General features: G+C 47.2%; 2 protein-coding genes across 2 annotated transcripts; both read right to left on the reverse strand.

Annotated features, from left to right (window-relative positions):
- Positions 1-199: 199 nt before the first annotated feature.
- On the reverse strand, positions 200-10,883 carry LOC135813559 (N-acetylneuraminate 9-O-acetyltransferase-like). Its single transcript, XM_065326649.1, has 15 exons — positions 10,827-10,883; positions 10,615-10,659; positions 10,347-10,395; positions 9,667-9,744; positions 8,991-9,081; positions 8,366-8,462; positions 7,348-7,478; positions 6,908-7,008; positions 6,301-6,593; positions 5,299-5,554; positions 3,210-3,295; positions 2,480-2,704; positions 2,053-2,136; positions 1,629-1,721; positions 200-1,020 (listed from the first exon to the last, which is right to left on the reverse strand). Exons 1-15 carry the CDS (start codon positions 10,881-10,883, stop codon positions 832-834), a joined length of 1,875 nt encoding a protein of 624 aa, XP_065182721.1. The 3' UTR covers positions 200-831.
- Positions 10,884-20,564: 9,681 nt separating this feature from the next.
- LOC135813560 (N-acetylneuraminate 9-O-acetyltransferase-like) lies at positions 20,565-23,245 on the reverse strand. The gene is made up of 3 exons (XM_065326650.1): positions 22,871-23,245; positions 21,023-21,125; positions 20,565-20,766 (listed from the first exon to the last, which is right to left on the reverse strand). Exons 1-3 carry the CDS (start codon positions 23,085-23,087, stop codon positions 20,565-20,567), a joined length of 522 nt encoding a protein of 173 aa, XP_065182722.1. The 5' UTR covers positions 23,088-23,245.
- Positions 23,246-25,903: the final 2,658 nt, after the last annotated feature.

Here is a 25,903-nt window from a genome sequence, read left to right on the forward strand (position 1 = left end):
AATATGCCCAAAAACGTTGCTCGTTTGGAACATTTGGGGGGTTTCCGGGCAACGGGAAACCCCCCTGCGTACGCGCCTGAGCTCGTACCCAAATCAAGTATACAGTGAAACCTGTCTTAGCCGAGTTCTAAAGGGACCTTTCAAAAGTCGTCCCGTGTACAATGCATTTTAAAATGGAGCACATGTGGTCTTCTTATCCAGGACCAATTGACTGGAAATAACATCTCTTAGTCTTGGTCCTACTTGTAGCGGTCCTCTGGGGCAGGTGGTTGGCTGCCTTCTCAGAGTAGTCGCCTTTACAGCTCTTACTCTACTCAATGCAAAGAAAGAAGTAGCAGGCATCAAACCACAATCTTGATACTTCACTCCAGTTTTGCCAGCAATACCCGCCTTCTGAAAAGCTTCGATATTTCGCCGAAAGAAGTGCATACTCGTACAAAATCTGTGCGGGCCTAGCATTCAGCAAGTACATGTAAGTCAGATGATGCCCAGAGTGCCCAGAATGGACTAATAATAATATTGACAAAGGAGCAATATAAAACGATCCACACAATACTGCATATTGCTCGGAAAAGACATAATTCTAGTGTGCAGTATGATATCCTTCAGATGTACTGAGGACAGCCACTGTTGTGGATTTGGATAATTGAAGATTTTGGGTAACTGGGGAAGGACCGAAAAAATACAATAGAATACATTTAAAAGCATTGGAGGCTTTGGCGCTTGGGTAGAACATGTATTATAAATTAATAAATCGATTCAGCCTGAAGTTGATTGTTCCAACAATTGTTCCAGCCTGTACTACAATAATTGTATTGCTAATGCTCCCAGCTATTCACTCTCAGTTGCGAGTCCCTTCATGACGTTGACTAACATTTGTGTACACTCAGCTACAGTGTGTGATACTAGTACAAAGATGGTTGTGACGATGCAGATGTTGAGAATTGGATTACCCTCGACCAGGACAAGTAGACTACGTGTATCATTAGCCAGCAGGACGTGATACTGGGCGATGAAAAGCTGCAGTGGAAAGAAGACGAATCAAGCGACTGTGTGTCAAATTGCATACCCACATAATATAGTCAAATGTCTCAATTCCTTCGATGGTAGTTATACAGTCATGTACTATCAAAAAGAGCCATGTGTTGTTGTGCGTTTGTGCACGTACACACAGGTAGAGTTGTGAACGTTTGCCATGTAAAAAAAGTCAGACATGTGATGCCGTTGTTGATGAATCAGTGATTAGTAGATTCAGTAATACTGGTCCACAAGTCTACATATTGCTAGGCTTTTACTTCCCGACTGTTCTCCATTTACAGTTTGCAATTGTTGTATGTGTCAATCTTTTTTTTCAACTGCATAGTGTACAGCTGCATAGTGTTCAGCTGCATCATCTGTGTCTACAGTTTATTCATTGGAAACTGGCACCCTAACGCACATAGTTGCAGATATCGTGAAAGCAACAGTACATCCTGCATTGTGCGACCCGTGCAATTACTCCTTGCCACATTTGAGGCCAGAAAAGTCCAAGAACAGGGAAATAGAAATTCAGCCAGGTTTGAAGAGTCCACCACAACACCGGTAACACTTGGATTCAACCTGGTACTGATTATTACTGGCCAGCTTACCTCCAACGAGTAGTTTCCCACCCAGTCAAAGAACTGACTGTAATGGTTGCGTAGTGGTTCCCACGTGTTGCGCACCAGAACAAATCCTACGAGCTGTGGAGGTTTTCGCAAAATGACACAAAAACATGCATTGGCTGCATCTTAACTGCTTCTGATTTGGACTGGCATTCATTTCTCCTGTATGTAACATATCTTATTGAAATACAGCAGGACACACTGCGGCCTTGTATACATGACTTGTGCACCTAGTGTGCGAAGATGTCTGATGGTTGCACGATTGTCACGTATGGAAATCTGAGTTACAACCACAGAGCCTTTATTTCCACTGTTTGACTGTGTGAATAATGCTCACGCTGACGAGCACAACCCATCGCATCACTGATGTGCACACATGTATTGATGTTGATATTCAGTTGTTACTTACCATGATTGGTGATAGGTAGGTATGTACAAGATTACACTCTGGTTTACTAGTGCAGTTTGTTGCCATCATTCCACAGTACACTACCTGTACAGGAGAATAGGCATTGTCATGACAAAGAAACAATACAGCATTGACATCAGAAAAGTATTCAAAGTACACTGTCACAATGTGCAGAAATGATGAGCATACTTCACCAAAAATGGCATGTGTCACAATGCTTGTGATGTGCTCATGTAATGAGTCCCTCAGTTACATAAGTATGCCTTCATTGTGAGGAATCTTCCACGCATTGCTTTGTCCACATGCTCGGAAATGATTCATTCCAGCCAATAACCAGTCTGCAATTCATTTCAGATATTTTCCTTACATTTTTATGTAGTCATCATGTGTTCCAATGAATCTAGGTACAAGGAAGTAGTATACATACCAATGTCAAGGCTGAAAGTATTGTCATCAAGTTGTTACCAATACTCCTTGAACATATCCACCCATTGATTTGTGGGAATCGATGTAGCATTACGGCACACAGGATACCCGATGGCACAGCCAGGATGTCTAGTCCAAAACGAAATGTCCACTCGTGTAGGGAGTTGTCATCATCCAGGAAGAGTAGGGAGAGCGGAGGGAAGGATATTATCCAGTTCAACATATCCTGTGCACAACAAAAATGATGAACTGACAAACTCAGTACTAGTACAGACCTGCATGATTCATCCACATTGGCCGATGAGATTATAGCTGAATATTCAAGCTAGAACTTGTCTAACTCTAAGTCATGATCTGCACTGAGCTGTGTGGGACGTGGTCAGTTCAGTTCAGTGCCTCTGTCAAACACCAAATATTAATTGGCAAAATAATGTTAATAGTGATTGTACTGGACAACACTGTCGCTTACCTACCAGCACCAAGGTGATTTCCACTACACGGTTAGTTAAAGTTACCGCGTGTTTAATTAACCAGAGTAAAACGTGGTAAGAGATCGACACACCAAGATGACTGCAACAAAGGCAGAGAAACTGCATGTCGAATTATGACCATAATTATACTGTGACTATGCATTTTCACGGTCAACACAAACACTTCCATGCCAAGACACAACAACTAAAGACTACGATCCCATACAGAATCATCGTAAAGTGGACTGCATCCATACTCACTGGTTGTATCCGATACAAGGCGAAGACGATAATGAAACAGCTTGCCTTGAGCACCTGCATCCATGGTGACTTGTTCTGATCCCATGCTGAAGAAACAGAGAAATACACTCAACTACTAGTCACACTGATTCAGGGTAGGCACCGTGTAGTGCAAAACTAGGCAATCTATAATGGAACAGTCTAATCATTCCGAAGGAGCTTTGTTGTAATACTGAATAAGTTGGCTGAGGATCGCCTAGGATGAAACTCCAATTTTCAGGGAGCAAATCATCATTGACTTCTGCGTAATACTGAATAACGAGCTACATTGATCACACCGATATGACCATGTCCACCTATCTATCATATGCTGTTCTCTTTAAAGAGAGGAGGGTTGTTGTTGTTTCTTTATTTTACTTCACCATATGAACAGGCAAGACTGCCTTCTCACCGGGGCTATTGGCCCACGGCTCTCACAATATGAGCCCGGATCAGCGAAAACCATCGCTTGTGTTTGATATCAAGTTGATCAAAAAGTGACGTTGAAGTCGAGCGAAAGAAAAGTCGCGGATCTAACAACTACCCACCACCTTTCTGTCTTTCTTGTCACTAGTCTTTCTTTCCGCCTGACAAGCCCGTGTTTGTTTGTTTGTCAGTGACTAGCTAGCTAGGCGAGCCCCAGGCAAGTGAGGAGACACGGATGGGAAACCCCACGTACCTGAGCATGGCTGGCGAATAGGTACGATCGCGGGGCGCGAGCATCGCACGCGCATCGATCGTCGTTGACGCCAATCACGACACGACATTTTTTGGTGATGACTGGGATGGCGATTGCTCATCAAGGGAGTCAGGTGAAAGCCGCGGAGCTCCAGAGGACGACTCTCTCCTGCCGCAAAGCAACTCGGCGAGGCTGCAGACTTCGTGTAGAAGAAAGCAGCGCTGATGAGAATGACGACGACTCGAGTGGATATTGTTGAGCGATGAACGACTCCTTCACTAGTAAGTTTGTCGGATATCGACATTGACGATGCAGAGCAAAGGCGTCTCGATTCACGACTGGAAGAGCAACGGGAGCTAGCGCCAGACAAGATCTGCTTCGTTGGCTTGGACACTGAGCAACGGTACTTGAAACATTTATTTGGTCCATGCAGCAGCTCCCAAAATATTTCAAAAAATATGTTCCTGTAGGGTCAGGTAACCGTTGAATGTATCTGCACCTAGTACGTACCTCATGCTCATGAGCCTGTGTGCTAAGTAGTCACAGTTGCTGTGATCGCACTCCGTGTGTGCAGATATGTTTTCATGGAAGTGAAGGGCTTGGAGAGCATCAGTACAGAGCCTGGTGTGGATGCAATATCAGCCCCTGGAACTTGGCCATATGCCGTTAGCTGCGCGATAGTCAGTGAAGCCAATGATTTACTTGGACGAGCCAGTGTCTGAGTACACCCCCCCCCCCCCCCCCCCAGGACTATAAAATTCCTCCTTGTTAGCCGGCTGAGTGATGGCAATGCCTAACAGGATCAGACACATACCAATGCTCATACTTGCATCCTACACAGAAATGCCACTTCCAACATTTGTACAGAGATGTGGTGTACCGCATTTTTTGGTCACTTACGGTGCTGTGATTGATCTAAAATTTCTTGAGACTGGTTATCAGTGGTTGTGGATCAATTTGGAGCACAAAATATTTTTCGAAAATTTTGCACATGTGATGGTTTTTGCTGATCCAGGCTCATATGATGAAAATGTTAAAAATGTGTATGAAGAAGAGGGTAAGTTTACTAAAGCTTCAGTCATTGTCACACAGTTTCATTATCACTTTTCACCACAATCACATCATGGCTTCGTAACGATCTCGGCTTAATTTTGGTAGGCCAATATCATGAATATAGAGTAGCTTGCTCATCATAAATCTTCAACTGCCAGTCTGCAATGAGTAGTGTAGACTCTGGTGATCCCTATTTTCATTTCATACAATGATTTCTGAGCACTCGAAGTATCTACACTTGTCTTTCAGAGAATTTGAGCAGACTTTTATGAAAAACCAATCTGGACCAAAAAATGTCCCCAACCTGCTGAACTTCTGTTCATTGAATACTGTACTCACCAACTGGAGGTATGGCAGCAACCAGTAGTACTAGTAAGTAACATGCTGAGATCAGTGGTACAAAATAGTAGTGAAGATACGGTACATCCATAGTCAAGCACAGTAGAACGGTGTAGAGATTTAGACGGAACAGGACCTCAGCTACACGAGACCAACTGCTTGCTCCACGCTTCAAACCATACGTGTAATGTCCAAAGGCACTTAGAAAGATGTACATTGCTACAATAAGTCGAGCCACATAGTACAGACCAAGGATCTGTGCAAAAAAAAGAACATATGCAGCATCAAAAGTACTTTGATTTCTTGCTAAAACTTCCCCAGCCACTATGCATGTAGACCCTCAACACATGCACTGTCACTGGGAACTCTCTATTGCGAACACCATCGTGACTATACATTCTGTGATCAGAAAAGGAAGATGGTCCGTTTTACACTCGGATTGGCTATCACTGGATTGGATCAGCCAGGATTGAAGCATGGAGTAATAATTTGTGGAAAGGCTTGCACCAAGGGAGGCTCTACTCAGGGGGTAGTAAATCACTGCACTAGTCCTTAGTTTTACTGCACCTACTCTGAGCCCTAGGCTATGGCCATGCATCAGGTGTGACAGCAAGGTCCTCTAAGCCCTGGCTATCTACTCAGTGCTACATGTGCAGCGGATCGTAACTAGCAGAAGGCATGCCCAGAGCACTAGGTATGGTTACAAGTGTAAAGCGGTGTATAAGTCTCAGGGAAGTAGGCCGACTGGTTCAGGTCACCCCGGGCAGTCCAGAAAGCTGCCAATGGCCAGGAATCATTTGGAAAGCAGGATGAGACCTGTATGTAGGAATATTGTTTGAAGGTTCCCGAGACGATTGGCCTCTAAGAGTCAGTGTTCCTTTAGAGCAGTAACTGTTGTTGATTTATAGTTTTACGTATTCTTTAAAGCACCTATGTTTTAGTACGTAGATGTTTGTCAGTGCAAGGCGATTAGACAATAGCTGCTTACAGAATATGACGTACCTTGCTGCCACCTGTGTAATGATACACCAGCAATACTAGCTGCATCCATCCTCGTGTTTCACAGGTTTGCTGACGGTTTAGAACAGAAGCATCTTTGACTGGTTGGTATGTCACAAAGCCAAGAATTCCCAAAATTGTCAATGGAACAGTGAATGATATCCAGTTGAAATGTTTCTCCTCTTTCGTGAATACTGGTGTCCTGTCAGCTAAGTAGGTGTAGAGAAGCACTATTCCAAGCAATGTGATGCACTGACAGATCATCACAACAGGTGATGAAGTATTGTGCTTTAAACCTGTGATACACGCATCCACAGAAAAGAGAGATTTTCATAAGAATTTCCAGTAATGAAGTACAGATGATGCAGAAGTGCAGTTAAAAGTGCTCGATTCATAATCGCAACATGGAGAACCAGTTGGATGCAGTCACATGCCCATCCAACTGGTTCTCCATATTGCGATTCTAAGATTATTGCCGTTTGTTTCGATTCATAATCTCGACATATTGAAGGCATCTCTCCTTCATCTTTCCCGTACCTAGTGAGAGCCCTATATTTGGTCCGAATCCCTCCATGGTACATGGCCAATGAAACATACTGAAGTAGTTTACCTGTGTTACCTGTCTCCTGGATAGAAGTCTGACTCGGTGGCCAGAGTAGAGAACGTGAGCATCTGTGCCTGTACCAGCGTCCCCACAACGTTACGATGGCACTGGAATAGATAAATACACAGAAACCATAGCAACCGTAAAACATCGCAAGGAAATCCGCCCAGAGCAATTACCACCAGCAAAACCGGAAGTGAACTAATTGTTACCGTAAAGGCAAGTTAAAAAGTGCCGCAAGCTGTGGGTCATTATCGTAACAGAGAAAAAGAATTCATTCCACACAGTCACCTTGGTGTATTTACTATCAAATACAGAAGTAAGTGTACACATAACATAATTACTGCCAGTGTCTAGGCATTGGAACAGATGTGCTAACGGACATATTTCAAATTCATTCCTTCATTTTCACCTGACTAGTACATCTCGTATCCATGGTAACTAACCTGCATACAAATATAACCAGTAGCACAACCTGTGGAGCAGTGATTGAGTGAAGTAACCCTTGGCAACAGGTCTTCCTGTCAGTTACCGGTAGTTGTGAGTTACAGTGGGTATTCAGGATGACTTGCATTGTCTGCACATACGGTACCATACAATGCAGAACAAAGCAAATTTCTATACAAATGTCCTTGTAGATGGCTGACGTTAGGAGAAGTCTGTAAAAAAACCCTGGAATAAAGAGGGTCGGAACCGGGTCCAGGACCCATACGGTTCAGATGGTCTCAACAGACCGAGGTTCTACCAACCGTGTGGATGGCTGCAGAAAGGTCGCTGTTTCCGAACACGGTGTCCTCTACCTTGTTTCATGCTGCTGTCAAACTATGAACAAAATGTCCTTGTGTATCGCGTATGTGTGTGTGTACCCTACCCTGCTGCCAGGCTCATTGCAGCGCATGTGGCAGGTGCTGCCGATCAAAGAGGGGTTTCCAACTCTGCGCAAAATATACCCGAACTCTCGTTGGTCGCTAGCCTGCGGAGCGTGCTGCGTACCGTATTCTGTCGGCCCTCGTATGAGGGACATGTGACCGTTTTATGGCAATGTTCAGGCCAGGACAGGACAGGACAGGACAGGTGTGTGTGTGTGTGTGTGTGTGTGTGTGTGTGTGTGTGTGTGTGTGTGTATGTAGGTTGTGCGTGTGTGTGTGTATTTGTGTGTGTATGTATGTTGTGTGTGTGGGAGGGGGGGGGGGGGGTCTCTAACCAGGCTATGGGGCATTGTATACACACGCATACTTCTTGAAAGCATCAGTGATCAAGTGAGTCTCTCGTACACAGACCCCTTTCATAGTTGGTAAAAGTATACACCACTTTACAGCACTACATATGATCACTCAAGAAGAAGTATAACATCTGACTTAGTCTGCAGCCATTCACAAAAATCAAAGGCAACACCGATGAGTTGGAAATCCACACTAGCATCCAGCAGAATGAAATGTCATCGGGCAAGCAAACACAACTGACCTTGTCATTAGCGTCATCAGTGTAATGCGCGCCGTCTGGGATCAATGGTGCATGACCGGGACTGAACTTAAACATGCCGGGAGTTCTGACGCGCCGCCTGAGCAGAGTAGACATAGATACACTGTCACACATCGATTCTCATTCACGACCTTATTGCCTTTTCTCTATTCATCTACAAGTGCGTAGTAGCATGTAGTACGTATACTGCACACTGCTGAAGATATTCCTCATCCCTCGAAGACCAGCTGCATAGTGGCCGTAAGTTATAACAATATTTTGACTCAAAGCAAAACTTTGTATTTTTCGGGAGGTGGGGGGGGGGGGGGGGGGGCAGGAGGGTTGAAGTTCTTCTTCAGTGATTCATTGATGAATATCAATTTACTCAAAGTCAATCTAAACGCAAACAGAGTGAGATTGTCAATACAGCAAGGAGAGAGACAGTTTGTGTTGCACATCTCATCGTTAGTACATTTCATTTTCGCTTGCTAGGTATCCACGATTCACTGGGTCGAGAATCTCACACCGATACTAGGTCCCATGCCATACAATAGGACACCCAATTTTGGTTTCAGACCGGCTGGTTTGCTATACTCCTACTTGTGTCAGCTCCTGGGCATGTACTCACCAGATACCATCAACAGCATCATTGTAGATTCGAATACGTTGGTTGGTGAAGTTGCTCCTTCTTTTTGTTCGCACTCTTTCATTGATATAGGCTACACCATCGGCACATTGAAAGATTATCAGAAGAAAACTACATCATGACTGGAATTGGTATTATACTTTCCATTATCTCCAACTCATACACCGTATTTTCACTGGTTTCTTGAGGGACTGGGATTAGTAGCTGTCGCGTACAGGTAGCAGTTGAGGCCGGATACTGTAAAAGCAGAAATTTTCGGTGGTGTTTTATTTTCGGTAACTTCGGTGCCGACACTTGAATTTTTACCAAAAATAAAACGCACCGAAATTTTCGGTACAACCTATACTGTATACATGTAGTACTAGTACACTTACCTGGAAAACAGGTTTCACTGAAAAAAAATCCCTGCACTGAACCGCCGATTTTTGGAGAATACCGAAAATATTACACCACCGAAAATTTCTGCTTTTACAGTACATTCAATCAGGTGCTACTATCACAAATACTCAATCCATCACTGAGAAGTCAAAGATATCGAATCATTATACGTAGCTAGTACTAGCTACCTGTGCAATGGATCTAGGGCATGCATGTTGATAGCAGAGGCAACACAGCAATACTCTCCATTTCACTGAACATCCTACTATAGACGACTAACCTTGCTGTACCCACACCAAGTTGGTATCCGATTTGCGCACTATTGATGACAGCAGGCGAAGCACAGATTCCGTGTCGGCTGCAAGGACAAAATGTCAGAGTGAGTATTACAACTCAGACTGAGACAAGGAGGTTACCGGTATGTATAATTCTATTCACAAAAGCCAACAACGAGGAAGTCACTTCAAGGACTCGGAAGACAGAACAACAAGGAAAGGGCAAGGAAGCACAAGTTGGCCTGCGTGCATGCAGAGTCCTAGTGACGTCTTAGTGACGTCAACACAATACATGTACATGGATATCACAGTGAGTTTCCTGATGGGACTGTCAAAGTTAATACTAACTTGAATGATATGAATGAAGACTGCATTTGACGGCTAGTACATGTACAATGTCTGGGTTTTTTTATTTTCCGGAGTATAGTGCGCACTTTAGATGTGCTCTTTAGGCCCTAAATCGCAGGTGCGCACTATGCTCCGAATATGAAATGCATGTACTTCAATGAAGATTGAAGTGCGCACTCCCATTGAAGATTGGGGGTGCGCGTTATACAAAGGTGCGCACTATACTCCGAAAAATACGGTATCATTAAACAAAAAGTAGAATTTTCTCAAGTAAGTTTCAAAGCCGAGCCAGCAGAACAGTACAAAAAGCCGCTTGGAGCACACGTGTTTGGCATACCTTGGTACTGGTCCAGTCCCTCCAGTGAGGGGTCCCTTCGTATTGTCCACTAGAGCCGGGAGACAACGCAAACAGAAAGCCAGCATTCTGGTCTGTTTTTCAGATAGGACAAACATGTGGTGCTGCGAAAATGGAGATCAAGTAAATTGTACTTGTAGGCGGGTTACTATTATACTGCAGGAACGGGACACAAAATGGTTTCTTGCAACATGATAATTCAAGCATATTGTGTTGGTAGTTCTTTCAAGTGAGGTTCTGGAAAACTCACCAATGCTGCTCCGGCCACAATCAAGTCCACACTGTCCAATGGATTCTGGATGTCGGGGACACAGAAGATAGAAGCATATACTTGAACTACACACACAGTACACAGAAGATTCTGCCATGCACGGGTGATAGTGTACAAATACAGCACCATCACAGCCTGTATTGCCATACACCTACCACTTAAAGGTGAGACATAATGTCGATTCACCCCACCCCATCCCACGCCATGCCACCCAACGCCATGCCACACCATGCCATATCAGCAACCATGATAACTAGAATAAACTGCAGTATTGCTAGCTGGTATGGCTGGGGCTGTACCAGGATGCCATACACATTGCATCAGTGGATAGCCCTATATTCACCCAACGCTAGACCAGCCATGCGGCGTAAAATTTCATGGGACGCAACCGCACATATTGCACATCTCATTATGTTTGTATAAATAACCAGACAGAGGTATCAGACTCACCGATTGCAAGTAACTAAACAAAGTCGTCCATGACTTGCCAATAAATGGGTCCCATATAAAGTCCTGGCAGTGCACAGTGGGCAATAGGTAAGGTTACATCCACCAACAGCGCCGACAGCGCACAGCACAAAGCACACAACACGCACCCACATTCATCACTTGAAAAAGATAATCATATTAATGCTTCAAATACAGCAGGGTGATTTAGCTGTGACTTTCCGCTTTGTTTCACTGAGGTTTTACTATTATCATATTTTTGTATTTTCAATCCATGTACCCAGGGTAGCACTGGCATACTCGCATGCAAGTCCATATCAACATGCTCCGGGTCAGATACTCTCAAGACCGTAGTTTCATACTTAGGCCGAAATCTTTCAAGGTGACAAGAAATTATGCAGGCTGATATGTCCACTCACCACATGTATTGCAGCATCCTTGATGATTGCTGTCGCGTTTGCATGCTGTACAACAGGATCAGATAACAATATTACAGTAGTTTTCAATGTATGATTCACACCTTTAAAACTTCTTTTTGCATGTAGCTCCCAACACCCAATACCCAATACCCAATACCCAATACCCAATACCCAATACCCACTATGGTATGACCAGTCTGCAAGGTATATTTTGCCTGATAGTTACACACATGTGCATTCACCTTTAAGTTGCAAAAGATCATCAGCAGTCTATTTCCTAGCCACATGTATAATACTTATCGCAAACCCCCTGAAACCTCCTGAAATCCCCTGAAATCCCCAAACTCTAGGTGGAAACCCCTGAAATCCCCAAACTCTAGGTGGAAACCCCCTGAAATCCCCAAACTCTAGGTGGACTTGGACATGATCCCACTTATGGGCTCACCACACTTCAAGAAGTGGGTGATGACAAGGTGCAGGGAAAGGATTGACGGCATCAGGGCATCCGTCCCGGGATTCAAATGCATTCATCCCTGCCCCCGATGAAGGTAATATTTGCTACCGTAGTATGGGTTGCTAAGTCAAAGTGGATCTGATATAAGCTCCATTAGCACCATTGATTACACAAGGGTTAATATACCGTAACGTCTTGTATGAAAGCCGCACTTGAATAGTAGCCGCCCTCGAATAAAAGCCGCAATTCTGGGCCCATCATATCACACATAAGCCTGGTTTTAGTGTTGACATGCATAGAAATACCTGTCTTGTATAGAAGCCTGTCTCATATAGAAGCCTGCAAAATTTCACCAAGAAAGTCATATAAGCCACGGCTTGTATACAAGATGTAGTAGACGGACTTCCCCCTACACAAATCACTATGTATTACTATGTAGTGTAGTAGACGGACTTCCCCCTACACAAATCACTATGTATTACTACCGTACTGGCAATATATGTTGCCGCGTAACGCGTAACGCAGGGGGGTGCGGCGTAACGCGCGACCAGGCTAGTGCGACAAATTTTCGTTGAGTTCGTAACGCGCGTCCGGCGGGGTGCGGCGATCTTTTCATTGCAGTTTGCACTGCAAAAAAAGGCTGAAAACTGTGAAAGCACGTGTACCGCGCGCGTGGTGAAAAGTTCAAAACTGGACGCAGCAGCAGCAGGAAGTCCTGACACTCGAAGGCGCATCATTCAGTGGTTGGCGATCTCAATGGTTTCTTCTTTCCCGAGGTCGTTTTGCACTCTGATAGTTAAAATATACAGTCTTCTATTGATATCGTTGTCGCCCTTTGCCGTCGGGTTTGTAACAGTTGGATAGCAACTGAATTTCTGTGCCTTCAATGTGGATGAAAAGAAAAAATGATGCGGCAAAAGCAAAAAAAATGATGCGGCAATAGCAAAAAAGTGATGCGGCAATAGCAAAAAAAGGACTGCGGCAATATAGAAACCTGTGTAATGGCTCCTGTGCGACTTTGCATGTAACGCCCTGCGTGCGGCAAACATGTGCCAATGTAACGCTTCATGGCCTCACTGCGGCAACATATATTGCCAGTACGGTATGTAGTGTAGTAGACGGACTTCCCCCTACACAAATCACTATGTATTACTATGTATTGCACTATGCATTGCTGACACCATCAGATCCCTTGCTTTCATTCGCTAGCTAGCGCTCGGAGCTGTAACTGGCAATCTCGTACCATATATATAGATCCGTGTGTCAGTTGCCCAGCTCAGTTGTTGCAGAGTCTTTGCCTCCGTTGTTTCTGTCGTCTTCCCTTCACTTATTGAGTCTTTCAATATACTATAAGTAATTCTGTGTCACCTACGTTTGTCGTTCCGTGTGTGCAATATTGTTCCCTGAGAATACTACCTGTGTTTTGCCGGAGAGACTGAACCAGTTTTGCCTTGTCACTCGGTCGCGTATTACATTTGGTGGCAGCGGTGTTAGCTCTGCGTTCGTCAGTCGCAGTATTCCGGACCACGCCTCGTTATTTCGCCGTGCAGTGAACGTTGCCGTTGCTGTTCTCGTCTCAACTCAAGCTGAGTAACTTTGTTCCGTGCCAATTTACGATTTTAATATTTACATTTTTGTCGTGCTAGTATTTTCTAGGCTTACTTTGTTGGATCTATTCGTAGTCTTGTCCCCTAAGTAAGCTAGCTCTTCGTTGCCAGTTTTTCTTGCACTGCTCGCCGTACTTGAACTGTTGCTATAGCGTAGGCTTAGTCCTCAAACGCGTCCCGTGTTGCTTGCGAAGTCCTATAGGCCTACTTGTTTGTTTGTTATCCTTATATACAAGACACCGAAAATGGCACAGAATCCTCAAGCTGCTGCTGCCGCTGCCGCTGCTGCTCCCGCTGCACCAGCTCTGGCTCCGGGTCAGGTTCCGGCTCCTCAACAGGCACCACTTGCTCGGCCGGTAGTTGTACCGCCGACGTTTGGGGGTGCCAGCCAAGACGATTGGCACTGCTTCATCGCCAGGTTCGACGCAGCGTGCGTGGTAAATGGGTACCGGGATGCGGAAAGGCTGCAGTTTTTACCTTGTTGTTTCAAGGAGAGTGCTTTTACAACTTACCAGACCATTCTGGCGGCGCACCCGCAGTATACGTATGTAGAAATGTGCACCGAATTAGGGCTACGGTTCGCACCGCCACAGCAAAGTCGCCTCCTTGAGGCCGAGTTTCGGAGTCGCCTGAAACGATCCACTGAGTCCCAGGCCGAGTTCGCCGCAGCTCTTCAGCGCCTTGCGGCACGCGCCTTTCCAGGTCAACAGGGTCCGCTGTTAGATCGCCTGACGCTCAATCAATTTATTGACGGCCAGGTCAATAGTGACCTGCGCTTGCACATCAGGACATCCAGCCCTGCAGCCCTCGATGCCGCCGTTCGACGGGCGTACGAAGTTGCAGCGATCTTAGAGGTCGAGAATCGCCGCAGTCTTCCGGTTCCTACACCAGCCTGCGCTGCCCTGACCGCCTCTATGCCTCAGGCACACTCCGTAGGTCCACTCGCGGATCCGACTCCTACGTCCAGTGCCACCGTGGCCCACGTAGCTCCGAGTTCGACTTCGAGCTCCACCGACCCGCTCGTACTATCGTTGTTGAGCAAAATTTCGGACCAGCTAGCTGATCTACAGGTCTTCTCCGCAACCTCCGCTCCGTCGCCACGGGCGTATAGTGACGACACTCGAGCTCCACGCGGCCGTGGTCACAGCGTCTTCCCTCGAAGCGCGCCCATGTCGGGCCCAACTCGATTTCCTGGCAGCTCGAATCGTAACCCGCCTCCGTACAACGGCACAGGCCGCGGACTTTACGATGGCGCGCGTGATCGCGGGTGCTTCACGTGTGGCGATCCGTCCCACTTCCGTCGTGATTGTCCCCACTCGACGCGTGGGGGTCGTCCGTCGGGAAACCGCTATTGACTGGTGCTGCTCGGCAAGCTCCAGTCTTCGATACTAGTGTTCCTAGCTCGACTGTGCCGACTTGTACTGGTTGTGAATGTCGTCCCTGTTATTGTACTGTTGATGTGCGTTGCCCTACGTCTGCACCTGTGACTGTGTGTCCTGTTACTCATGTTCAGTCGTCTTCTGCAGTTTCTCCGTCTGTCTATGTTGCGGTTAGTCTCCAAGATACAAAATGCCATGCTCTTGTTGACACTGGTTCTAGTGTTTCACTTGTGTCTACTGCATTGTGGCGTAGTCTGTGCACGACCTCCTCTGTCCCTGTGTCTGCTGCTCCTGTTGTGTCTGGTGTGACGGGCCGTCCCCTCTCCACTACGGGTACCGTGTCCCTCTCTGTTTGTACACCCTCGTTCGTAGCTGTTCAGAATTTTATCGTTGCTGCTGATATCACGTCTGATGTAATCCTCGGTGCTGACTTCCTACAGCAGCACAATGTCCTGCTTGATTTCTCCCGGGCTCAGTTGGTCCTGGATGATGTTAAATTGCCGCTTGTACCCCTTCTACGTGTGCGTTCGCTTTCTGCTGCTGTTGCTGCCGCGCCCACACCAGCCCATGTTACGACTGTCGTGCCCGACCTGAGTGCTCCGACTGTTCCTGCTGCCGTCGCTGCCTCCGTACCTGCTGCCGTCCCTGCCTCCGTGCTTGCTGCTGCTGCTCCGCCTGCTGCTGCTGCCAATGCTGTTGAATCTCTGGTGTCTCGTGTTGCTTCCTCGTTCCGTGTGTGCATCACACAGTCTGTTTCAGTTCCGCCCTGTCATGAAGTTATTCTTCCGGTTGCCCCGTCGGTATGTGCTGCTGGCTCTCCTGCTGCTGATACTTCGTATCTAATCGAGCCCCTTGATTTGTTCTCAGAGAAACACCCGACATTGGATGTCGGAACGTCTGTCACGTCCCCGGATAACTTGGTTATCAATGTGGTTAACCGTGGTACCACCCAGATTACCTTGCATGCAAATACTCATATTGCTGTATGTGAACCTGTCCCTGAGTGTGCTGACACTTGTGCTGCTGTTGATGATTCGCCGTTCATGCCGCCGCCGCCTGTCCCAGTAGAGAAGATTGATGCGTATATCGAAAAGAATTGTTGTCACCTGTCACCAACGGACCGTTCTACCTTGCGTGACCTTCTCCTGCAGTACCACGATGTATTTGCTCTTCATCCCGACGACCATGGGTACTGTGATCTTGCGCCACATAAGATAGACACAGGTGATCATTCGCCTATTAAACAACAACCTTACCGTGTTCCATTCCGTCATCGTGAGCAGCTCCAGAATATTATCAATGACCTTCTGCAGAAAGGTGTCATTATTCCCTCTGCGAGCCCGTGGGCTTCGCCTGTTGTCCTCGTGCCTAAGAAAGATGGCTCTCTGCGTCTCTGTGTTGACTATCGCCGGCTCAACAAGATCACCACAGCTGATGCTTATCCTCTTCCTCGGGTCGACGATACCCTAGACGCGTTCTCTGGCTCTAAGGTATTCTCGACACTTGACCTTGCTAGTGGCTACTGGCAAATCGCAATCCACCCTCAAGACCAAGCTAAAACAGCCTTCGTGACGCCCCTTGGGTTGTACGAGTTCACGGTTCTTCCTATGGGTTGCTGCAATGGGCCTGCCACATTTCAGCGCTTGATGCAAACGATCCTAAATAATCTCCTTACCAGTCCTGATCCCGTCTGCCGTGTGTTTTTTGATGACATTGGCCTTGGGTCAGCCACTGTTAGTCTTGGCTTGGATGGCCTCCGGTCCGTTTTCACGTGTCTTCGTCGGTACAATCTCAAGCTTCGGCTTGAGAAATGCGCTTTCCTGCAGCCCCGCACTAAGTTCCTTGGTGTGGACATCAGTGCCGATGGCCTTCACACCTCAGCTTCGAAGGTTCACGATATTGTTCACTGGCGTACGCCGACATCCGTTCGTGAAGTGCGTGGGTTTCTCGGCCTCGCTGGGTATTACCGGAAATTTGTTCCGCACTTCGCGCAAGCTGCCGCTCCCCTGGCCGCACTCACTAAGAAAAATGCGAAGTTTTCCTGGGGTCCTGCTTGTCAGGCTGCTTTCTGTGTACTAAAAAAACGCCTCTCATCTGCGCCTGTGCTTGCTCAGCCTGACTACACGTCTGCCGCCGCTCCCTTCATCCTTGATGTGGATGCCAGTGATTTTGGTATGGGCGGTGTGCTCTCTCAGGTACAAGATGGCCATGAGTGTGTGATTTCCTACGGTAGTGCTATTCTCAACACCGCCCAACGTAACTACTCCACTACGGAGAAGGAACTCCTTGCATTTGTTCACTTCGCTGATGTGTTCCGCTACTACCTCGTTGGTCGAGCATTTGTTGTGCGCACTGATCATGCTGCTCTCAAATGGCTCCATTCGCTCAAGGAACCACGCGGTCGTCGTGCCCGTTGGTTAGAACAACTTGCTGAACTCGAGTTCACGGTTATTCATCGCCCTGGCCGTCAACATTGCAATGCCGATGCTCTGTCTCGCCGTCCTCCTGAGTCTGTTGCCGCCACTACCCGTCAGTCACCGCCTGACCAGTCGTCACCAGCCGCACCAGCAGCTCCTGCTCCTGCTTGTGATCCTGGACCCACTGTACCGAAACCTGCACCTGACTCCTGGCTGCCGCGCTTTACTGCTGCTGAGCTGCTTGCTGCGCAAAAAGAGGATCCTGATGTGTCCATTGTGTTAGGCTGGCATGATTCTAGTCATGATGTGTTTAATTCTCCCCCTGCACACACATTAACTGCCTCTAGCCGTGCTGTTCGCCGCTATGCTTCTGAAATTCATTTGCTTTCCCTACGTGATGGTGTTTTGTATCGCACAGACCCATCGGCTGATTCTGTTTTGCAATTAGCTGTTCCGTTCTCTTTCCAAGCTGATATCTTAGCTGCAGTGCACGCCGATGTTAGTGGTGGTCATCTCGGTGCTACAAAGACCATTGACAAGGCCAAATGCCGTTTCTTCTGGCCAGGTATGTCAGCTGATTTGCGCACATTTGTAGCTAATTGCCAAGAGTGCATGTCCCGTAAGAGCGCTACGACTGGCCGAGCACCATTGCAGTCCATGCGAGCTGGCTTCCCTAACGAGATCGTAGCCATGGATCTCGTTGGACCACTGCCTACCAGTCGCCATGGCAACCGTTACCTACTGGTATGTAGTGACTACTTCTCACGTTGGCCTGAAGCGTACCCTCTACCCACTATGACTGCTGCTGCCGTTGCGGATGTGTTCTTTCGGAACTGGATCTGTCGGTTTGGTGCCCCAGAACAACTCCACACCGATCAGGGCACACAATTTGAGTCTGAACTCTTTAGTGAACTGTGTCGCCTCATGAATATCCGAAAGACTCGGACCACCGCGTATCATCCCCAGGGCGATGGGCTCGTGGAACGCCTCAACCGCACCATAGTTTCAACGTTGCGAGTGTATGTAGCGGATCTGCCCACCTTCTGGGATCAGTATGTTTCAACCGTCCTGCTTGCATACCGTACAGCCAAGCATTCTTCTACCCAATTCACCCCAGCTCAGCTTATGTTTGGTCGCCAACTCCGTCTGCCTATCGACCTTGTCTATGGGTCACCCCCGACAGAGTTTGTGTCGCCCGCCGAATATGTAACACAACTGTCCAAGTCCCTCCACCATAGCTTCGATACTGCCCGTCGTAATGATAATGCTGCGCACCACCGCCAGAAGGACCACTACGACCTTCGTCAACGTGGCACTGCATTCCAAGTCGGTGATAGTGTGTGGCTCCTTGAACCTGGAATGCGTCGCAAACTCCAGCCACCGTGGACCGGACCATACCGGATTGTCCATGTGTCGCCGCCAACGTCATACGACATTCAATTGATCAACGAACCCTCCAGCACCAGTAAGCGTGTACATTTCAACCGCCTCAAGCTACACGCCCGCTCAAACGCCAAGTCGTCAGTCTCTCAGTCCGGCCCAGATGTCCCGCTGTCTGAAGCGCCACAGGCTCCTACTTCTCCATGTCCGCCGCCTGTTCCGCTATTCTCCTGGCCTGATGCTGATGATGCCCCACCCCAACCTGTTCCTCCTCCGCCGCCGGTTTTGCTGCAGCCAGCGCCACCAGCACCTGGTCCGCGTGCCCATCTGCACCGCAACGCCGGTCTTCCTGTTCGTTACAGGAACAACTATGTGTTCCCACAATGAGTTCCAAACTCGCACTTGCCTTGCCTTTCTGCTCCACTCTGTTTCCATTGTGTGCTTGTGTATGATTTTCTTTTTCTTGCTGATGTATTTTGCTGCTTGAGCCTCGTTTAGGTCTACGTTAATTCTGTATTATGTTCTTGTTTGTTTTCCGAGGACGGAAAATTATTTGAGGGGGGAGCAGTGTAGTAGACGGACTTCCCCCTACACAAATCACTATGTATTACTATGTAGTGTAGTAGACGGACTTCCCCCTACACAAATCACTATGTATTACTATGTAGTGTAGTAGACGGACTTCCCCCTACACAAATCACTATGTATTACTATGTATTGCACTATGCATTGCTGACACCATCAGATCCCTTGCTTTCATTCGCTAGCTAGCGCTCGGAGCTGTAACTGGCAATCTCGTACCATATATATAGATCCGTGTGTCAGTTGCCCAGCTCAGTTGTTGCAGAGTCTTTGCCTCCGTTGTTTCTGTCGTCTTCCCTTCACTTATTGAGTCTTTCAATATACTATAAGTAATTCTGTGTCACCTACGTTTGTCGTTCCGTGTGTGCAATATTGTTCCCTGAGAATACTACCTGTGTTTTGCCGGAGAGACTGAACCAGTTTTGCCTTGTCACTCGGTCGCGTATTACACAAGACTTTACGGTAGCCAGAACCAGTGCATGGTTAAAGGGTACCGTATTATCTCTAATATAAGCACGGTCCTTTATTTTTTCAATGTACCTCCGCCCCGTGCTATTATTGGAGACGTTCCTTTATTGGAGACTGTTCCATTATTATTTCAACCTCATTTCAGAGGCATGTTGCCATGCCAAATTCATGTCAAACACACACATTTCAGGGGGTTTTCGCCGGTACAGATAATGAATTTACACAGTGTGCTTATAATGGAGACTGAGCACTTTATTTTTTGAATGCCGCCCCAAGGTGTTCTATTATTGGAGACGTGCTATTATTGGAGACTGTGCTTATATTAGAGATAATACGGTATGTATACTTCAAATAGAAAGTGGATGAACCCTGAAACCAACAAAGTTGGTAGGTAAAACATTACACCTTCAAAGCAGCCGAGCCCGTTGGCAACGGACCCAACACTATCTAGCATAAGTGTACCCACCAACCAAACTAGCTGGCACACACACACGCACACACACACACACACACACACACACACACACACACACACACACACACACACACACAAACACACACACACACATATATATATATATACACCCACACACACACAAATGGTCCCCTCCCCGTCTACGCGCCTAGAGGCTCACAGACCCCTCAGCCCCCCCCCCCCCCCTCCTCCCCTAAATCCACATGCCAAAACAAATACATGTAACATGCATCTTCTAGCATTGACTTGATGCAAGAATAGCAAAAACAATGGCTGCTCAAGTACTTGGCACAGGAGCACCTCACCCAATGGCTGTGCAACTAGCATAGCAAGAATGTAACATGCAACTCACACTTGGGTGTGCCTTGGGTGCATCGGCCCGCTTGCCGACTGCTCGTTGTGGATGCGGTTTTACATATTTTACAAACGTACTCAACAGTGCCCGGATGCGAGAATCACCGATGAAGAGAACTCTGGAATTGCGGAAGCAAGTCCTAGCTGTTCTGGAAGAGGACATGGGCAGAACAAATACACAAGGAAAAGAAAGTAATAGATTGAAGACATGACATATTTCCTCGGCTCATCATCTAAGTTTGCAAAAAGGCACTTCAAGTAATAGAGATTGGTAAGAAAGCCAAACGTAGAGAAGCTCCTAGCTGCATTCACTCCTGACATTCGCCTTCCATTTCCTGGCCGTGATAAAGTATCATGTGATTGCGGCAGGAGAATACTAGAGTTCAGAATGCCAAGATAACATACTGGCTGTCAAAATGCCTGGGTGTACAGTCCAACTGGTCATGTTGTCCTTCTTTCCTGCTGCGAACTGTGTACCCATCAAGTATTCTGTCGCACTTGCTCTTGTCTGAATGCAGAGAATGAATGAAACACACACAAGGTTTTAAGTGCACGTGTGGTGCCAGTCAACATTCCACTAGGCAGTATGATGATGCCCCTCCCCTCCCCCCCCCCCCCCCACCACCACCACATTTCTTGTATACAGTTCCTCTACAAACTTTTAACTCACTAATGACTATGTGACAACCACACATCTGCACTGGCAGTGGTAGTCTGACCCAGGGACGGTTACTATGGTTACTACCCTGACTATGTACATGTACATACACACAGTCATGTGTGGCGTATTCAAACACCTTGACACCAGTTCGAGGCCACCTTTGTCATCACTTCCGAAAACTAAACTCGGCTAGATAGTCGATAGTCTTCAACTGCCTAATGCAGTACATTTGCAAGGCAGGCTGCAAGGGGGGGGGGGGGGGTGATGGTTTTTCCAATTGAGCCTTAGAAAAAGCCATGCTTTACCCAACACACACACACACACACACACACACACACACACACACACACACACACACACACACACACACACACACACACACACACACACACACACACACACACACACACACACACACACACACACACACACACACACACACACACACACACACACACACACACACACACACACACACACACACACACACACACACACACACACACACACACACACACACACACACACACACACACACACACACACACACACACACACACACACACACACACACACACACACACACACACACACACACACACACACACACACACACACACACACACACACACACACACACACACACACACACACACACACACACACACACACACACACACACACACACACACACACACACACACACACACACACACACACACACACACACACACACACACACACACACACACACACACACACACACACACACACACACACACACACACACACACACACACACACACACACACACACACACACACACACACACACACACACACACACACACACACACACACACACACACACACACACACACACACACACACACACACACACACACACACACACACACACACACACACACACACACACACACACACACACACACACACACACACACACACACACACACACACACACACACACACACACACACACACACACACACACACACACACACACACACACACACACACACACACACACACACACACACACACACACACACACACACACACACACACACACACACACACACACACACACACACACACACACACACACACACACACACACACACACACACACACACACACACACACACACACACACACACACACACACACACACACACACACACACACACACACACACACACACACACACACACACACACACACACACACACACACACACACACACACACACACACACACACACACACACACACACACACACACACACACACACACACACACACACACACACACACACACACACACACACACACACACACACTTGTACTTGCTCATAGCCAAAACTGGTAATGTGGGTCTCCACGGGAGAGGGGAGAGAGACTCAAAAGGAGTCTGGGAAAGATGACTCAATTAGCTATTGAACCGCCCAACGGCCGCTCCCCAAACTACGGGAGGACTTGTCTTGGAATCACACAAATACATCGTGACACACACAGCGAGCCGTCCTGCAAGGCTTCTGAGAAAATACAAAATCGCAGTGATGCCGCTTACCTCTGATCATGCTCTGCCACTGATGTCGCTGTGTGATGAGGTAAGCCATTACATACACCATAGCCAGTGATTTCATTAGCTGCAGGAATCTGGCTGGGTGCAGCGGGAACCATTCACGATTGGGGACTACAGTAGCCAATTGCTTGACTGGACTAGGGCTTGGAGTGCTTAGCGGGGCTGGGAGGCCATGTTTAGCAGCTGTCTCACGATCCATCATTGGTCTAGCCAGGACGATCCACCACAAAGTTGACAGCTAGCAAAAACTCGTTTCGATCATGACTGCTTTGCGACCAACACAGTAGTCTGCAACGGGGTGAAGAGCCAATAAATGAAAATTAATGTTGGATGAGATGAAACGAGCTATTCGCAGTGAAATGAGTGGAATGACATTATGCGATCAACAGTATCAAGTCAGATACTGCTATTCGCATACGTGTACATACGAGTCCGTACAGCACACAACAAGTGCGACATACGTAGAGAAGTACTGGTACAGTACGTAGTCTACAGACTAGGTAAGAAAAGTAAAGAAAGTGTCATTATTATTTTTGTTCACACCTCCCCGTTACCACCTGTCTAAAACACAAACCGGCAGATAGGACGTTTCGCTCGTGCCAGGTCACCGACAATGCGACATGGATGATTATGCCCAGCCCTCGCCCAGGTTATGTTGCAGACGCAATGCCTTTAGTTGTTTATCGGTGAGACTAAGATTGTACCGGTAAGTCTCACTAAACTTCTAAACTACTAAAGACGTGACCGACCAGGCCAGCCGCTAGAGGCCATACTCGTTACTAGCCGTAGTTAGCTGCGAATCCATGTCGCCCTCACTCCGAGTGTCGAGAGGTTGACCATAGAGTCATGTAGATTTCGGCGAAGTAATTAGTTAGTTCACTGACTTACGTCCAGTACCATGAGTACGCAGTAGGTCTACCATGCCATCCCTGGTCTACTCAGTAGAGGTAGTCGTTCCCTTATGCATTACCCCACAGTCACTGAGTCAGCACAATCATGCTCCCTGCATGCTGCCATCGCAGGAATCGAACTCGGGATTTGCTAGGAGTCGGACTTCGTGCGTATGCTACCAGTGTCACTGCCAAGGGATCTCATTACCAAGAGTCCTCGTGTGAGAGGATGTCGTCAACCCCGGCTACGAAAGGCGAATGGGGGTGGGGAAAGGGGGTGGGAAGGGCTGACGACCTTGCCCAGACGGGCCAGAACAGGGCATAGCCTAGGCTTGGAATACCGGTACAGCCGCCTGGGGACCTCTCCGACCGTGATTGTGCAAACACCTATACTAATCCTTGTCACCTTTCCACCAGAATGTGACGGACCGACGTGAAGCCGATCCCACTACAGGGCCAACATGGTCACCAACACGGCAACAGACAGTCAACACAGATACTGTGTAGCAATAGGCAAAGCGGTGATCAATGTGTCACACACTGACTGTATAACAAGTGTATTGCTATAATATTTGGAAGTAACACGTCGTTAGTTGAAGCTGAAACAAGTTACATGTCAGCAGTATGTGACCGCACGCATTACAGTCCAAGCCGGATGATGGGCATGGCGATTCATGCATCTACCATGATCTACTGCGCAAGGCTCAGGTTCCGAATCAGCTCCGGTGCAGTCATTTGGAATAATTATGATAGAATTGCGGTAATCTCGGGAGACCGTCATGTCATCAGGAAGAAGGATATCATCGGGAGGATGGGTAGGTGAGCAGTATTACTATTAGCACCAGTGGTCCAGTAATAATCAAGTGGTGGGCCAAAAGCATGCAATATGAATGTGTGGATGAGAGTGAGAATGCAAGAGAAGCCCACCAAGAAGCCTCTGAAGGTGCGAACGTGGACACATTCCCTTTATCGCCTCAGAGCGTGTAGTGGTATTGTACCTTAATGTACGGTAGGTAGAAACGCTACGACAACATGTCTTACCTAGGTCCTTCGCAGTTTATCCTTTCGTAGACGCCACGATTCTGGGATAAAGCATCGCGGACAGCTGCGAGGCAGTTACCGCGCTTGTCGGTAACCCATACGTTTCAGTTGAGACATAACGTCTACCCTTTCTTTGTAAACACACCAAGAAAGGAATTAGAGTTGAGAACTTGACCAGGCAGGCCGTGTGGCTGCATTTCACCATGATTGTGATACATGTACATCACTACCACCATACTGCAAACGCGGTAGCATTAGTTACTGTATAAACTGCAACTTATGATACCGCACTGACACTACAGTAGTCTACACATAAGAGTATTAGCAAGAGTACATCACCATAATGTACTGTACCCTTGGTATTAGCAAGAGTTATGTACCCTTGGTATTAGTGAGACCATCGCCACAGGTCTAGTGCATAGCTACACGCATGGAAGCACACTGCTACGCACATACACCGTGTGTGGTAGGTAGCACTCAGACATTCCATGGTATGATACATGAGCTGGAGCACGCTTCCACTAAAAAGCAACGGCCTTCGGGTGGGAACTGGTTCTTCCCACTCATCATTCACGCATTTCCTGCACTTTGCCTATAGCCGAAAATCAGCTTATAGGCTTATACCAATATCCCTATTTTTCGCTGCCTATTCTCTCTGGCTGGCCCTGCCTCTATCAGTAAAATGATCTTGTACCCTAAAGGATTTCAAATTCAATATGAAGCTTGAGTTTCAATAACCAATAACTGCTAACGGCCCTGCAGGACGGCTATGTTAGACCTAGCACGTAGCTGTCCCCCCCCCCCCCACACACACCTCCTCCAGTGTCAAACATTATAATTCTTCATTCAGACTTGCTTCTCTTTGCCTCGCCCTGTACTACTACTAGCCGTGTAGGTTATTACCTCTTGTAATTTGTCACTTTGCATTGTCACTTTGCTGCATTGTCACTTTGCTGCATTGTTTATAAAGTAACTTTATACCTACACTTCCATGGCTGGCTATCGCCCCCTCCCTCCATATTGGGCTCTATTCCCTGGCCACGGGGTTACGTTTGTCGCAGCTGACACTTCTAAAGAGGTGACCGGT

This window comes from Sycon ciliatum, chromosome 4 (assembly GCF_964019385.1).
Source record: "Sycon ciliatum chromosome 4, ocSycCili1.1, whole genome shotgun sequence".
Classification (NCBI taxonomy): Eukaryota; Metazoa; Porifera; class Calcarea; order Leucosolenida; family Sycettidae; genus Sycon; species Sycon ciliatum.